This window comes from Gymnoscopelus microlampas (genome assembly GCF_963454915.1).
Source record: "Gymnoscopelus microlampas genome assembly, chromosome: 20".
Lineage (NCBI taxonomy): Eukaryota > Metazoa > Chordata > Actinopteri > Myctophiformes > Myctophidae > Gymnoscopelus > Gymnoscopelus microlampas.
The window spans coordinates 45,987,840-46,005,238 of record NC_139957.1 but is presented as its reverse complement, the minus strand read 5'-3'; the positions used below and the strand labels follow the sequence as shown (position 1 = coordinate 46,005,238).

Here is a 17,399-nt window from a genome sequence, read left to right as displayed (position 1 = left end):
CATGAACTAACTCGGGTAAGTGCTCATTCCATCTTCCTTGTTTATCAGTGTCTAGTGATCGCAACATGTTCAGTAATGTCTGATTAAATCGTTCCACTCCACCGTTCCCAGCCGGGTGGTACGGAGTGGTGCGACTTTTTGCAATACCATAAGTCTGACATAAATGGTGCATTAACTCGGACTCGAAGTTGGGGCCTCGATCTGAGTGGAACCGGGCCGGACAGCCGAACGGCTGGATAATATGCGTCCATAACGCACGGACAGTGGTGTGCGCAGTCTGGTCTCGGGTGGCAATAGCCCAACTATAACGGGTGAATAAGTCAGTAGCTACCAGAATGTTTTGCCACGCATCAGCAGGCCTACCTAATGTGAGGAAATCAATGGCTATTACTTCTAGTGGATATGAGACTTCAAAGGGTTGTAAGGGGGCCCGAGGCTCTGACCTGTTCCTCTGCAGGCTGCAGGCGACACAACCCTGTTGTAACTGACGCACCGCTCCCTCCATGCCTGGCCAATAGAACCGACGTCGCAGCTGGGCCAAGGTCCTCTCCAACCCAGCATGCGCCGCGGCCGTGTGGATTCCTCTCCATACCTCCTCTCTGCGTGAACCTGGACAAATGATCTGTGAGTATTGTTCTTTGGTATAAGGATCGGTCACCTTCCTATATAACACATGATTTCGTATAATCAGTTTGTTCCACTGGCGTAACAGTTGCCGCGCTCCCCGAGTCCAATTCTTCCTCTCCACCATATTAGGGGCTCTCCCCCGTTCCACGCACCTCTTCACCACCTGCACATCTGGATCCCGATCCTGCGTCTCTCTCCACTCATCCTCCCGGGCTGCTGGCGTCGATTGTACAGCCGCCACATCTACAGGCTGCACTGGGAACCGCGATAGGGCATCAGCGTTGGCGTTGTTTTTGCCCGGTCGATACTTGATGTCGAAAGTAAACGACGCAAGTTGAGCAGCCCACCGTTGTTCCACAGCTCCCAATCTAGCCGTTTGGAGATGCGCAACAGGGTTATTGTCCGTGAATATTGTGAATCGAGCGCCAGTGAGATAATCTTTAAACTTCTCGGTCACGGCCCATTTAAGGGCCAAAAGCTCCAATTTGAACGAGCTATAATTTGCGTCATTCTGCTCGGTCGGGTGGAGACTGCGGCTTGCATAAGCTTTTACACGTTCGTGACCGTCTTGGACCTGGGCTAGAACCGCTCCCAACCCACGGCCACTCGCATCAGTGTAAACCACAAAAGGCTGTGTATAATCCGCATACGCTAACACCGGGGCTTGTGTGAGGGCACTCTTTAACGCATCAAACGCCCGCTGGCACTCCGAAGTCCACTCGACTTTACACTGGTGGGATTTTACGTCATTTGGGATTCCTATCAATAAGTTGTTTAAGGGTCGTGCTATAGCAGCAAAAGAGGACACGAAACGCCTATAGTAACCCGCTAGACCTAGAAACGCGCGGACCTCGCGGACCGTTGAGGGTGGTGTCCAGTCCCGCACTGCCACCACTTTCTCCGGATCGGGCCGCACTCCCTCTTTGTCCACGACATGGCCCAGAAATTGCACTTCCCTCCGCAGAAGTTTGCATTTGTCTAACCGCAGCTTCAGTCCATGTCTCCACAGGCGTTGGAAGACGAGCTCGAGGTGCTGTAGATGAGAGGAGAAGTCAGGTGAATATACTATAATGTCATCAAGATATACCAGCAAGGATTCTGTCACCTGACCACTCAGACACTGCTGCATCAGCCTCTGGAACGTCGCGGGCGCATTACAAAGCCCGAACGGCATGCGTTGAAACTCGAACAGGCCCAGCGGGGTCGTAAAGGCGGTCTTCTCCCGGTCCCGGGGATCCATTCCTACTTGCCAATACCCGCTGGCCAGGTCTAACGTGGAGAACCATTGCGCCTTCGTCAGGCTGGTGAGCGTCTCTTCTATCCTGGGTAGGGGGAAGGCGTCCTTGTGCGTCACGGCGTTAAGTTTCCTGTAGTCGACGCAGAACCTCCAGCTGCCATCTTTCTTCTTGACCAGTACGATAGGTGCCGCCCACGGACTGCAACTCTCCTTGATGACTCCCTTCTCCAGCATCTCATTCAGGAGGGTCTTCATCTCCCGGTACATGGAGGGCGGCAACGGCCGGTGTCGCTCTCGTATGGGTGCCGCGTCTCCGGTCGGTATCTGGTGTTGCACGACGTCCGTCCGTCCGAAATCCTCGTCATGGATGGCGAACACCTTCTTCCACCGACACAACATCTCGTGTAACTCTCTCTTCTGCGCCTCCGGCAGGTCATCACGCTCCGTCAACACTTCCATCTCTTCGGGCAGGGTCTTCAGTGGTCCATCATCTTCCACACTGATTACGGCCACTTCCACCTCTCCGTCGGTCCCCAGGGACAGGCTCAGGTCCCTGCCGCCTCGGACATCCGCTTCTTCCACCGGGTACAGCCTCCCCAGCTTCTGGTGGCGGTCCAGGACCAGACTATATGCGTGTGGGTTGCACACTCGTATGGGAACACGTCCGTGGCGCACCGTGACGAGGGCACGGGCCACTCCCAAATCTTTTCCATCCGGCAAGGCTTCCATCAAGGCCTCGTAGTCCGCTCCATTTGGTCCTCTCCAAGCGCGGCCCCAGATCATCACTTCACTCTGCGCGGGGATTCGAATCTTCCGCCGGCCGACCGGCCACACATAACCGATGGACCCATCTTCGTTCGTCACTGCCTCCACCCTCCTACAGGTGGCGAATGCGTCCTTCCACAGCGTCCTTCCCTGCTGACATGGAAACACAGGCCTCCCAGGCCATTTAAAGAGGTCATGCCATACAGCGTTCACGACATTCATCCCAATAATCAGCGGTTGAGTACAATGTTCATCTTTCACGATTACAACTCCTCTCCCTGGGATCTTCATTCCCTCCAGCTCTAGGTCCAATATGGCATAGCCAGTGTACGGTAAGTCAAGACCATTAGCGGCGCGTAATTTAAAAACAAGGGGCCCATTTCCCAACGTTAGGTGTGAGAATTTTTCCTCAAATAAACTTTGCTGCATTAATGTGACTTGTGACCCAGTATCCAGTAACCCCCTTAAGTGGACTCCTCCCATAGTGATCCCAATAGTCGGACAGTCCCCAATAAACACTTCATTAGCCCTTGATCTGGCGAGTGCGCGCTGCACCCCTGTCTCCCGGACCTCGGCGACAGGGCGTACTAGTTTAAATGATTGGGGTCAGATTTACAAAAGCGAGCAATGTGCCCAGACTGCCTACAGCTCCTACAGATCGGCCTACCTCCCTCATCCCACTCGTTGCGTTGGTACGGCTCCCGGCGTCGTTCAGATGGAGGCGAACCGCGAGGTCGTGTATCGGTGGTGTTGGGTCGAAGGAGCGGTCTGATCTCTTTCATGAGCTCCTGCGTAAACCCCTGCATTTGCGATTTGACGTCTTCCATAATCTCCTGTTTCAGTTTCTCTCTCCATTCAGATTCCTGTGAGGGTGTTGGGATAGAGACAGGTTTAACAGCATGGCACAAGATTTCAGCAGTCCCTTCTCTTCTATGTTCAGTGTCTAGTAGGAAGGCCTCATTTTTTAGGGCGGCGAAGTCTTCTGTGGGGTTTCGACGGGCATATATTCTTAAGGCTTGACCCAGAGGGCCTTCAGACAGTCCTACAAGTAACTGCTCTCGCAGAATGGCATCGGAGGGAGCGGTGTCTGGGTCGAGCCGCCGCAGCCCGCAGAACAACTCTCTAAGCCTCAAAATATAAGCCTGCACACTTTCGCCTGCGCGTTGCGCACAGCCATAGAACAAGGCACGAGCTTGGGAAGCAGAAACAGATGTTTTATACAACGTGTCTAAACATTTAAAGACTTTGGCCACTGTATTGCGATCTTCCTTGTCAATTACACTAATTTGTCGCTTAGCTTCCTCAGTAAGGGTCTGTACTACAAAAGCAACTTTTTTCTCCTCTGTTAAATCCTGAGTGCCCAATAATCCTTTAATCTGTTCTCTCCATTCCCTGTATTTCTCCTCACCTTCTATGCCCGAAAACTTAGGTAGCCACGGTGCCCCTGGATACACTGGCATCATCATCATTACTTTCTTGATTCAACCAAACAAAACAAAACAAAAAGCAGCAAAACAGCAAAATTTCAATACAGTTTCTCTTAGGGATTTTGTGTTGTTCTCTACCCAGTCCTGCCGCGCTACGCCAAATATGTGACGGTGGCCAGGTTGTCACATGTAACTTGCCACTTCTTTTTAGAATGCTGACACTCTTTACTTTGTCTCAATAATAAATAAATAACAATACACATTAAACTCACAACAATAAAATATCAGTTGCACGGTAAAGTGCGGGGTGCGTAATTACTGTGAGAATAATACTGTTTGTTAGGTACTGCAAGACTACGCCACCTTTTTATTTAAGAGGTAGGGTCCTCTGTAACACTCTTTCTTAGGCTATTCACAGGTTCGAGTTTACCCAGGTAAGTACAATACTTTTAAATGAGAACAACACTTCAACACATATCCCTTGGAGAAAGCTGGACGGAAACAGGTTTGTATAAAAAGGTAATCTATTTTATTAAGCTAATACAGTGGCGTCTATAAGCCATAAAATATTGAAAAGCATAAACAAAATATAACACTAATTCTAAAACCTCAACCTCCTAATGCGCCCACTAACTAACTAAAATACAGGAATACAGACAATCACCAAACACTAAAAACAGACAGGGCTTGTGCAAACTATAGCAAATAAATAATGAATTTAGCGTTAAAGTGCCAACTATTACTGAAGCAGTAAAGTGCCAAGTGCCAATTCAATTGCTATATGTCATATACTCATCACGGTTCAATGCAAAAGGTGGGAATGTCCTTATATGGGGTTTAACTGGAGCGGGGGTTTAGGCCAGGAATCACTGTCTCTTCTTGTCTTCGTGCGTATTGCCTGCAATCATAGAAACTAGAACCAGTTCATCTGTTCAGGTATATTTCACATATGAGGTTTAGGACCGTGGGTTTATAAAGGTAACGTTGCATAGAAGGACACTTACTCGCCCGCCAGACTGTACGTCTGGCTTTGAGGGTGTGAAGCGCGCAACGTTATCGCCACTGGACCTCTCCTCCGTTCCTTGGTTCGTCTGTCTGTCCTCCCCGTCTCTGCTGCTACTGCGCCGTCTGCTCACCGTCCGCTGCTGGTGGCTTGGTACGTGCCGCGATCACTGTATTCCCCACCTCTGCTCCGTGGTATGTCTGCTCCTCCTGTGCACAACCGTCCCTTCTGGCTGTCACTTCCACACTGCCCTGTATGCCTGTCTCTCTGCTGTCCAAGCGGCTCGCGCTCACTTTTGAATAAGGTGGGCCACACCCTACTCCGCCCTCATTCGCTCTGCCACCAGCGTGACCTGGGGACATTGGCCGTCCGCTGTCACAAGGCCAATGTCACACAGCCTATAGGGGAGTCCAATGTCAAGTGGCTCGGGGACCGGGGGGAAATACATTGTCAACCATAAAACATGCAGTGCAGAAATATAGTTAAGAGAATGATGTTTTTAAGTGCGTAATACAGGTTTTTCATCATCAATAAAAAATGTTACAATTTGGTTCCACCCCCCTGCTTTGACCCTGTCACACGTCCATGACCGGGGCTAGGCGTAAGGACGCGCAAACGACCCGACCGACGACGGCGCAATAGCGTGACGGCACATAATGTACTGATATGCGCCACAATACGGCAGCAAACGACCCGACCGACAACGGCACATACTGTACTGATACTGATTGTGGCGCATATCAGTACAGTATGTGCCGTCACGCTATTGCGCCGTCGTCGGTCGGGTCGTTTGCGCGTCCGTACGCCCAGCCCCGGCCACAGGACAGCACACGTTGCCAAACAAGTGGTCAACGCGAGTGTCGACACGTCGCCAAACAAGTAGTCGACGCGCCCATGACCGGGGCTAGGCGTAAGGACGCGCAAACGACCCGACCGACGACGGCGCAATAGCGTGACGGCACATAATGTACTGATATGCGCCACAATACGGCAGCAAACGACCCGATCGACAACGGCACATACTGTACTGATACTGATTGTGGCGCATATCAGTACAGTATGTGCCGTCACGCTATTGCGCCGTCGTCGGTCGGGTCGTTTGCGCGTCCGTACGCCCAGCCCCGGCCACAGGACAGCACACGTTGCCAAACAAGTGGTCGACGCGAGTGTCGACACGTCGCCAAACAAGTGGTCGACGCGTCCATGACCGGGGCTAGGCGTAAGGACTCGCAAACGACCCGACCGACGACGGCGCAATAGCGTGACGGCACATAGTGTACTGATATGCGCCACAATACCGGTGCAAGGACCCGACCGACGACGATCGCAGCGTAGTGTGACGCCGCATACTGTACTGACATGCGCCACAATACCGGCAATACCAATACCGCATTAAGGACCCGACCGACGACAATCGCAGCATGACGGCACATACTGTACTGATATGCGCAACAATACAGCAGCAAGGACCCGGCCGATCGCAGCGCGACGGCACATACTGTACTGATATGCGCGACAATACAGCAGCAAGGAACCGACCGATCGCAGCGCGACGGCCCATACTGTACTGATATGCGTGACGATACCGCAGCACGGACCCGACCGATCGCAGCGTGATGGCACATACTGTACTGATATGTGCGACAATACCCAGCAAGGACCTGACCGACGACTATCGCAGCGTGACGGCACATACTGTACTGATATGCGTGACAATACCGCAGCAAGGACCCGACCGATCGCAGCGCGACAGCACATACTGTATTGATATGCGCGACAATACCTTAGCAAAGACCCGACCGATCGCAGCGTGACGGCACATACTGTACTGATATGCGCGACAATACCGCAGCAAGGACCCGACCGATCGCAGCGCGACGGCACATACGGTATTGAAATGCGCGACAATACCGCAGCAAGGACCCGACCGATCGCAACGTGACGGCACATCCTGTACTGATATGCGCGACAATACCGTAGCAAGGACCCCGACCGATCGCAGCGTGTCGGCACATACTGTACTGATATGCGCGACAATACCGCTTAAGAAAAATAAAATACCGAAAAAGAAAATACCGTGCAAGAACCCGACCAACGATTGCAGCGTAGCGGCACATACTATACTGATATGCGCAAATACCACGCAAGAACCCGACCGATCGCAGCGTAGCGGCACATACTGTACTGTATGCGCAAAGCGCAAGAACCAGTGAGAACCTCAGTCATTCTGGTGTCTGGGAGGGTGTTATATTGTAGGTGAGAACCTCAGTCAGCCTGGTGTCTGGGAGGGTGTTATACTGTAGGTGAGAGTCTCCGTCTTCGGGGCATCTATGGCACAAGAACAACCTCGGCACAGTCCGTCTCCACTCTGAGAAAGAAAGAAAGAAACAAATATTAATTCAAGTGACCGAGAGCCAGATATATACGTAGATTGTATCCTGTCACAACATACACAGCCTAGTATATGGAATCAAACTTTATTTATAGAGCACATTTAATAAACAACAGAAGCTGAGCAAAGTGCCGTACAAGGTTGTGGCAAACACAGCATCAACAGGCATCCATCGGCGCACAGACACATATGTGCATTGCATAGTTACAACACATTAGAGCAGAGGTCTTCAACAGGGGGTCCTCGGAGTTACTACAGGGGGTCCGCCAAATCTTTGTGTGATAGGATTTTCATTTTTACATTAACCACTTGAACCCTAGCATCCCTATTCTGAGGGGAACATTAGCCGAAAATAGCCGATCTACAACGCCGTTGTGCGCTGCGAGGCGTTGTGAGCTTGTAGATCGGCTATTTTCGACAAAGAGAGGGGGGAAAAGAGCAGACTAAGTACAGAGTGAAAGTTTACTTACACATTAACACATTAACATGAAAATACACATTAACATGAAACCAACATCTATGAAAAGCTTTAATCAGCAACACAAGTTTATGCAATATACATATACATGTATATAGTGGAAGTGAGGCAATACGTATACTGTATCCTGTCACAACTAGGTATGGGGCGATACTTGTTCACATCACATCATTACAAACGCTCACAATAATCGTTATCGCAGAGTTTTAATTTATTGTGAAATTGTCCTCCGCTATCCACAAGGATTAATGCGCTTTTTATTGTTGAGCGTCAAATCCAGTACCACTTAAACCCTCTATACTTGATAACACGGACCTGTAAAGAGTGCATTTGGTACGCTCTTCTTTCACTCTACTATACTAAAAAAAAATATATATATATACACACACACACACACACACACACACACACACACACACACACACATTTTAACCATTTATTTATGTCCACACAAAGGAGAGTATACAGGGACACAAATATTAAAGGTGCAGTGAGATTACATCACAAAATCATGGACTACGTCTTCATGATACAATAAACATGTCACTCAGTTTCTCTATGGGTATAAGTAACAGCGTCTCCGCCATATGTGGCGGCTGCCAATTATAGCAGAAATAGAACAATACTTTGCCAGCCTTTTTGCCTCCTTTTTGGGCATCCCAAGTTGTTGGAACCCTCTAACAACCAGTCTGTGGGTATGTCCTAGGCTGCCAAATATAAAGACAAATAGTCTGCACCTATAGCCCAGCTCTGAGATGGTATGTAGAAGTGGTTGGTACTTAATGACCTTGGTCATAAAGGCTTCCTCTAGGCTAGGGTCAAAGGTGCAGGCTATCTCTAATACAAACACTTCTCTGGACTCTTCATCAACCACAACAATATCTGGTGTATTAGCTGTCAAAGATGTAAATATGTCTGGGTTATCACAGAGATGAAACATGGATGAAATGACACGGGAATGTTTGTACATTCTCACTGAGGGTGCATGATTTTTTGATATGTCCTTTGCGATGAGTTCCACTATTCTATCGTGGCGTGCAATGTACATCCCTTTGTATGCATAACAGCCATTCAAGATGTGTGACAGTGTTTCAGTGATCTGTTCTGTGGTGTGGTGCAGACAATGAGGAGCTTGACTGGTGGGAAACCACACACACACACACACACACACACACACACACACACACACACACACACACACACACACATCAATACTGCAATAGGCTCTATGCACAGCAGCCATAATAGGCTCTATGCACAGCAGCCATATTGGGAACGAATTGGGCCCCTTCCTTACTTCTTTCTCAGCCACCCCCCTGACAAAAACGCCAGGGTGGTGTGTTTATGTTTGGAACGCAGTTCTTATATGATGACGTGATCTAAGATTCCCAAATGGGGATATAACATAACTCTAACACTATGGACCAGACTAATGTATGTCACAGGGAGGTTTCATAACATGCAGACGGCACAGAGTACAGACATGCTCAGCCGTCGAAACACGATAAAGGTGCATGCATCTAACATTACATTACATTACATTACATTACGGTCATTTAGCAGACGCTTTTATCCAAAGCGACTTACAATAAGTGTATTCAACATAGGTAGGGAACGAAAACTACTAATCACCAGAAGTTTTAAGTACATTTCCTGCAAAAACAAGAAACCAAGAGTATACCTAGCGCTAAGGTAAAAGTGCAATATATCAGCTACCTACTTTCTTAAACAGATGAGACAAAAAATGGCAAAATCAAATGAGCACGAGCTAAAACAAATAAGTGTATCGACTAAACAAGATCCAATAAAACAATACAAAAATAAAACAAGAGTTCGTACAACTAGTTAACAACAAGTAGGCCAGGCAAAGAGGAAGGATAGTGTTTCCTGAAGAGGTGGGTTTTCAGCCTGCGGCGAAAGATGGGCAGTGACTCTGCTGTCCTGACATCAGTGGGAAGTTCATTCCACCACTGTGGGGCCAGAACAGAAAAAAGTCGTGACCGTGTCGATCGACCAGAAGGACCGTTGAGTGGCGAGGGAGTCAGTCGCCCCGAGGTGGCAGACCGGAGTGGTCGGGCAGGGGTGTGGGCATTGACCAAAACCCGGAGGTAAGAAGGAGCTGTTCCTTTCACTGCTCTATAGGCTAGCACCAGGGTTTTAAACTGAATGCGAGCTGCTACGGGGAGCCAGTGCAGAGAACGGAGAAGGATAGTTGAGTGGGAGAACTTGGGGCGGTTGAACACCAGACGAGCCGCAGCTTTCTGAACAAGCTCCAGAGGTCTGATGGCTGATGCCGGAGCACCAGCAAGGAGGGAGTTGCAGTAGTCCAGGCGGGAGATGACAAGAGCCTGGATGAGCACCTGGGCTGTTTTCTCCGTGAGGAAGGGGCGAATCCTCCTGATGTTGTAGAGGAGGAATCTGCAGGACCGTGTCACTGATGCGATGTTAGCCGAGAACGACACGAGAACGAGAACGGCTGTGTCCTCTCCTCCTCCCCCTGCGGCTGCTGCAGCAGGTAGGCTGCACTCCCTGTGTGTGTGTGTGTGTGTGTGTGTGTGTGTGTGTGTGTGTGTGTGTGTGTGTGTGTGTGTGTGTACCGTGAAGGATAACATCAAGTCTATTATGATGTACCGTGCATGTTCACATCATGTATTTTTTCAACATTTTGTACAAAATAGCCAATTGTACATCAAGGTGCCCAGATGTCCCTAGTGCCCACCTATCCTGTATCCGATTTGAACATGCTTGTTGAACATTTCACATTTAAGGCCTCATTTGAACAATTGCTATAAAGCCTGTGGATGTCATTATGGCATAAACAATAAGGTGAAGGGTACATTTTGGAGGTTCAAATCATCATGTATAGCCTACTTATTTCATACCCTTTTCCAAAGCATACTTTTATTATTTACTTTTTCACATTTTGCAAACAACTGCCAATATCAAACTGCAAAACATACATACGTAGACAATACATATCTGACGTATGGCTGAAGCATTGCATTGAATTTCCTTGTGATTATGGTCTGAATAGAACTTGTTACAACCATGTTACAGTAAGTGTGATGTAGTAGCCTAATGCAGGCGTAAGACCAATGTGTTTGTATTGTTACGGGTATAATGCATAGTTTTCTATGCATTTCGGGGGGTTTGGGGGGTTTTGACCCCCAAAAATTTAGAAAATACAGATTCTGATAACCCCACCATCAGTCACCCCCTCTCTGTCTCTCAAAAGATCCCTGCTTAACATCCTCGACAGAGCCATGACATGATATGGCGAAGCTGACACAGACATGATATGGTGAGACATGATATGGTCAGACAGACAGACAGACAGACAGACAGACAGACAGACAGACAGGGTGTGAAGGAAAGGGATAGGTGCTGGCAATAGTAAAGTTAGTACTCGCTCTGGAGTGTCGGTCAGAACACGAGGAGGCGGCAATTGGGAGTTTAAGCTGTTTACTGAAGGCTTAGTATGGGCAGCATACAGATACGCACAGGTACAGGACAGGTATTGGGTGTGTGTGGTCTGACATAAATCAGGAGTACATACAGTCAGTTCTGCATACTGCACTAAACATGGCATCAGTCACAAACATGATGAAACAAAACACAGGCAATGGGTCAATAAGCTAAACAGGGTAATCACATCCACAGCAGCAACATCAAAGGGGGCCCTTAACGAGGCCATTGCAGCCAGGTGTTGGCAACAAGTGATTAAGTGAGCAGAGTGATTAACACTAATACAGAGCATCCAAGCATGGAGCTAAAATAGAGACACATTACAAACTCCCTCTTTGTCCAAACACATAAATACAGGTAGATTATGCATGTAGGAAGATTACAAGTAAATGTAAATAAACTATAATGACAGGAATTAGACGTAACAATCAACCAAAATAGCGTCATTCCACAGAGATTAAATGGCACAAACAGTGGCACAAAGTTACACTTAAACAGAATATGCCAGCCATAATAATGGTGAAACATATATCAAACATAAAGCACAACTCACGGTTGTTCAGTGACGCACACAGGTTAAGGATATAGTATTAGAAAGGAGTATATAATAATACTAGAAAGAGTCCGTCGCGGGGGAGACAAACTCCTCTGCAGGCACAGTGAAACAGAGTCACTAATGATTGACAGGTGCGTCCGCGATGTCTGACAGACAGACAGACAGACAGACCCCTGAGGTCTAGGCCCCTCCCTTTATCCTCTAATTTCTTCTGTAAAAATAGCTGATCGACAAGCTCTTAATGTGTCTCAATGCAATGTGTTCTGAGCTTGTAGATCAGCTGTTTTCACTCCAGAATAAGGACACTAGGGTTTATGTGGGTAAAACATTCTGCTTTTTAATCACAATACAAAAAGCAGCTGTGCAAAGCTTTTTATCAGTCATTATCATGGTCAGTATCATGTCAGTATTATGGTCAACTAACTAACCAACTATAACTAACTAACTAACTAACTAACATGCATACATAATGGGGTAAAAAAAAACACAACATTGATGTAAATCCATTGAACTAATACAGAGATAAATGTAATATTGTGTTCACTGATCTGACTTTGTCGCTCTGTTTTTATTCAACGGCCTTTGTCGCCCTCGTGTGGACAGAAGTGGAAGAGTCGTCAATAAATCCAGTGTTCACTCAGTTTAATGAAATATTAAAAACGAGATGACGCAATATGGCGCTAGTTTAGACAATATAAGCTATTAAAATCTACAAGCTCACAATGAGATGCATTGCTAGCTTGTAGATCTGCTATTTTCGGCGCACCGTCGTAAAACAGAGCATAAAATAAACATCAAAACACTTTTATTTTGAAAAGCAGAGCTGAAGCGCTCACGTGGCGTTCAGTGTGAAGCTTGACACTAAATACAGTTTTATTTTGAAGAAAAAGCGGAAGTCCTCACGTGGTTGCTCACGTGTCTCTTGACGCATCCTGAGTCAGAATGCCTCCGTTTTTATTCTAGCTATGATCCCTGTCGCCCTCAGGTGGACACAATCAGCAACAGGCTTAAAACCATACAGCTTGTAACTGGTTCACCCTGCCTTAAATCACTTTACTTTGGGAAGGTTAAAGAAAGTTATGTTTTAAAACAGGCTTAGCTTTAAAATATCTGTAAAATGTAAAGATTACAGCCCAATCAACGTACCCATTGAAATAACTTTAAAGGGCCAAAATAACCCATGGTTTATTATTTTATTATTCAATTCCTGAGGGTTATAGTTCATAGATTATGGCTCACCCAGTGCAATGTAGGTGTTAAGAGAGTTATATTTTATCATCCTCCCACCGTGTTAATAATAACTAAACATGTTAAAACCCCTTCAGTGCTTGTGTGCTGTGTGGGGGTCCGTGGCCAAATATATATATCAGTTTGGGGGTCTTTGCTTGGCAGGAAAAAGGTTTGAAAACCACTGACTTACATTACCTTTAAAGTTGCGTAACTGTAACCACTGACAACATTTTGCAAGCTGTTGGTGTGGAGCCTGGCATCAGCTCTGTCCATGTGAGGCCTGGCATACCAATGACCCCCCCCCCCCACCTCTCCCCCCTCTCCCCCCTCCAACAAAGACTGACTGCTTAGAATGAGCAGTCAAAGAGCTGTCATCATGGCATAAGGACCAGTGGTGGAAAAAGTAGTCTAATGTTTTACTTAAGTAAAAGTATCAATACTGCAATGTAAACGTACTTCTTTGTTACAAACAAAAGTCCGGAATTCAAAATGTACTTCAGTAAAAGTACAAAAGTATTGTTATCAAAATGTAGCCTACTTAAAGTACCAAAAGTAAAAGTACTAAAATGTTTGGAATAGGGCTGAAGTGGTTAAAGTATGTTTTATAATGTCATAATTTATATCTGCAAAGTAACAACTAAAGTTTTAAAATAATTGTAGTGGAGTAAAAGTACAATATTTGCCTCTGAGATGTAATGGAGTAGAAGTAAAAGCATAGACAATTGGAAATACTCCAGTAAAATAATGGCACCTCCAAATTGTACTTAAGTACAGTACTTGAGTAAATGTACTTAGTTACTGTAGGCTACATCATTGCATAAGAGGACCAACTGCTGAGGAGATATGAAAACCCATTCCAAGAAGCCACATGCACAACAACAGCCCATATGTTACTTTAGATCAGTGGTTTTTCATGCCAAGGACCCCTAAAATGAGCTTGTAGATCTGCTATTTTTGAATAGCCAAAGCTAAGTGGTTAAAAATGATTGTGACGCTATGTAGCTGGGCTGGTAAACTAATTTCGCTGGGGACCCCCTGGAACACTACTCCCTCAAGGACCAATGGTGGTCCCCGGACCAGTGGTCATAGTGGCAGCGGTGGCCTAGTGGTTAGAGGGGCGGCCTTGATACCGGAAGGTCCCTACTTCGATTCCCCAATTCATCACATCAATCATGAATCACCGCTGAATAGCCCGTGAGCAAGGCTTCCATGCAGGGTCCGGCTGGAAACAAGCTTCGTGCTTAGTCCGACACCCTGGGTAAACAACAAACTTTGCTTTGCTTTTTGGTTGAAAACCAGTGCTTTAGACTTTAAACGTTCTGAGTGAGTGACCTTTAAAACGTTAAACCGTTTCCCTGGCTTCGATGTGCAGTTTAATTAAAATAAATAATAATGTTTAATTGCAAAAAATAAAGCAATATATTTGCGAGAGACGCTGCAATGAAATGTTATTCTCTATCTTGTGCAAGTCCGTCGTGTACCACAAGATGGCAGTCTCGAGCCACGTCTCGCGCTTTCCTTTCAGTCCAGCCTGGTTCAGCCAAACAAACAAACAAACAAACAAACAAACAAACAACTAAAGGTGTTTTCCATAATGTTTTAGCACCGTGCCGGTGACGCATTCACTACTAGTTATTGAAAAATACCACATTTATAACAGTCTGTAAGTCATTTATTTAGTAGTCTCTTGAAAAGAGTTTTTAAAGCAGGGTAAAGTAAGGCCCCAGCGAGGATCGAACTCGCGACCCCTGGTTTACAAGACCAGTGCTCTAACCACTGAGCTATGGAGCCGATCCGCGACTGCACGGCCGAGATATGTTGTTTTAAACATGTAGACATTACTTAGACATTACTTAATGGTACTCTTTTTAAACGCACTGTTTAGCTATCTATCAGTGGTAGGAAAAGTACTCACATTTCTTACTTAAGTAAAAGTATCAATAAATACCGCATTGTAGAAATACTCTGTTACAAGTAAAAGTCTGGAATTAAAAATGAGGCCTACTTGAGTAAAAGTACAAAAATATTGGTATCAAAATGTACTTAAAATACCAAAAGTAAAAGTACTAAAATGTTTGAAAATAGCCGATCTACAAGCTCACAACGCGTCGCATTTTCAAATAGCCTAGGTATAAAATAGGGCTAAAGTGGTAAATGTATGTTTTATAATATAATTTATATCTGCAAAGTAACTAAAGTTTTCAAATAAGTGTAGTGGAGTGTAAGTACAATATTTGCCTCTGAGATCTAGTGAAGTAGAAATAAAAGTACTGAAAATTGGAAATACTCCAGTGACGTAAAAAATACCTCCAAAACATTTACTTAAGTTCAGTCCTTGAGTAAATGTACTTAGTTAATTTACACCAGTGGACCTACCAATGATACTAATGAAGGCTCTGTTCCATTCTGGTCAAACAGAGTCACTGGAAACACTCTGCTACACCAGTGGGTCTCAAAGTGTGGTCCAGGGACCCTCATGGTTCCTTGAGGGGGTTCAAAATGGCCCCTGTTGTAACTCTGAGAGTGTACAAAATGGAACAAAATGGACCCTTGAAATAAGACCTGAAGGAAGAGGCCCATGTTCTTTCCAACATAAGTGCTGTGCATAGAGCCTATTGTCCTTGATGCTGAGTGACCATATTATGGTTTGAATTACTGTCACATGTGTGGTGCTTTTTGTCAGTTCAGTACATTTCTGCTTATTATTGTTGCTACATTTGTTATGTTCAATTTTTTTTTGCTTGACTATGTATTGTAAGCCTAATGTGTCTGTTAGTTTAATTTGTGTATTTTTAATTGAATTGTTGTTTTTGCCTTTTTATAGCTTATGTGTGAATGTGCATATATTTGTTTTTTGATTGTTACTTGTTATTGTTTTGCCCGTCCATTTTTTGTTTTTAGTACATCAATCAGCTGATTCTGATTCTATCAAATAAATGCAAAATAAAGGGCCCCAGAATGATAGTCTATGGAGTGTCTGTGAGGAGAATTACTAAGATATACAAACAGCCAATGTATGTCAAATTATACGAGATATCTCAACCTTTGGAATGTCAAGGTCCTCCATTGATACAGTATGCATTTATGTTACTTGACTCCCATTTGATATTAGCCTATTTCTCAGAGTAACAGACAGACCTGAAAGTCCTGGGCCTGTTTGATACTACATGGAGTTATTCAGTGACGTCAGTGTGATGTCATTGTCTCACTGAATATCTAAGGCTTTCTACCTGCCGTGTTAGTCATGTGTTTGGATAAAGCTTTTTTTCTCATGTAGTTTTGCTTAGTTCCCGTGTGTAACGGCAGAACACACAACTCTGAACTCAAACATGAGCTTCACAGTCGAGCAGAGAGGAAACCTCAACGCCACCAGTTACCGTCTGTTCTTCAGAGACACCGACGGCAAGTACATCTCACCATTCCATGACATACCGATGTACGCCGATGAGGGCCGGAACCTCTTCAACATGGTGGTCGAGATACCAAGATGGACCAACGCCAAGATGGAGATCGCTACAAAAGAAGCTCTGAACCCAATAAAGCAAGACGTGAAGAAGGGTCAAGTGCGTTACGTCGCCAACGTGTTCCCACACAAAGGCTACATGTGGAACTACGGAGCAATACCACAGACGTGGGAAGATCCCGGACACAAAGACGGAGACACCGGCTGCTGCGGCGACAACGATCCGATCGATGTCTGTGAGATCGGGACGAGGGTGTGTTCCCGTGGCGAGGTCATCGCGGTGAAGGTTCTTGGCGTTTTGGCCATGATCGACGAGGGCGAGACCGACTGGAAAGTCGTTGCCGTCAACGTAGAAGACCCTGAAGCCAGCAGCTTGAACAGCATTAGCGACGTTCAGAGACTGAAACCCGGCTACCTGGAGGCCACGGTCGACTGGTTCACGAGGTACAAGGTTCCAGATGGGAAACCAGAGAACCGGTTTGCCTTCGACGGAGAGTTCAGAGACAGGGACTTTGCCGTCGAGACGATCAAGAACACTCACAGCTTTTGGGAAGCCCTCGTCTCCCAACGGACCGATGATGCTGCTGGAGGGTTGAGCTGTAAAAACACACGTGTGTCGTCTGGTGAAAGTCCTTTCTGCTGCTCAGAGGATGAGGCCAAAGCCGTTGTTGACGAGACGAGTCCTCGTGGACCAGAAGACCCCATCCCCTCAGCAGTCCACCGGTGGTTCTACTATGAGAGGAAGAAGTAACACAA

At 46.3% G+C, this 17,399-nt stretch overlaps 1 protein-coding gene across 1 annotated transcript; it reads left to right on the top strand.

Annotated features, from left to right (window-relative positions):
* Positions 1-16,509: 16,509 nt before the first annotated feature.
* On the top strand, positions 16,510-17,394 carry LOC311036165 (inorganic pyrophosphatase-like; the record flags this gene model as incomplete). The annotated part of the gene is made up of 1 exon (XM_084044692.1): positions 16,510-17,394. One exon carries the CDS (start codon positions 16,510-16,512, stop codon positions 17,392-17,394), a length of 885 nt encoding a protein of 294 aa, XP_083900818.1.
* Positions 17,395-17,399: the final 5 nt, after the last annotated feature.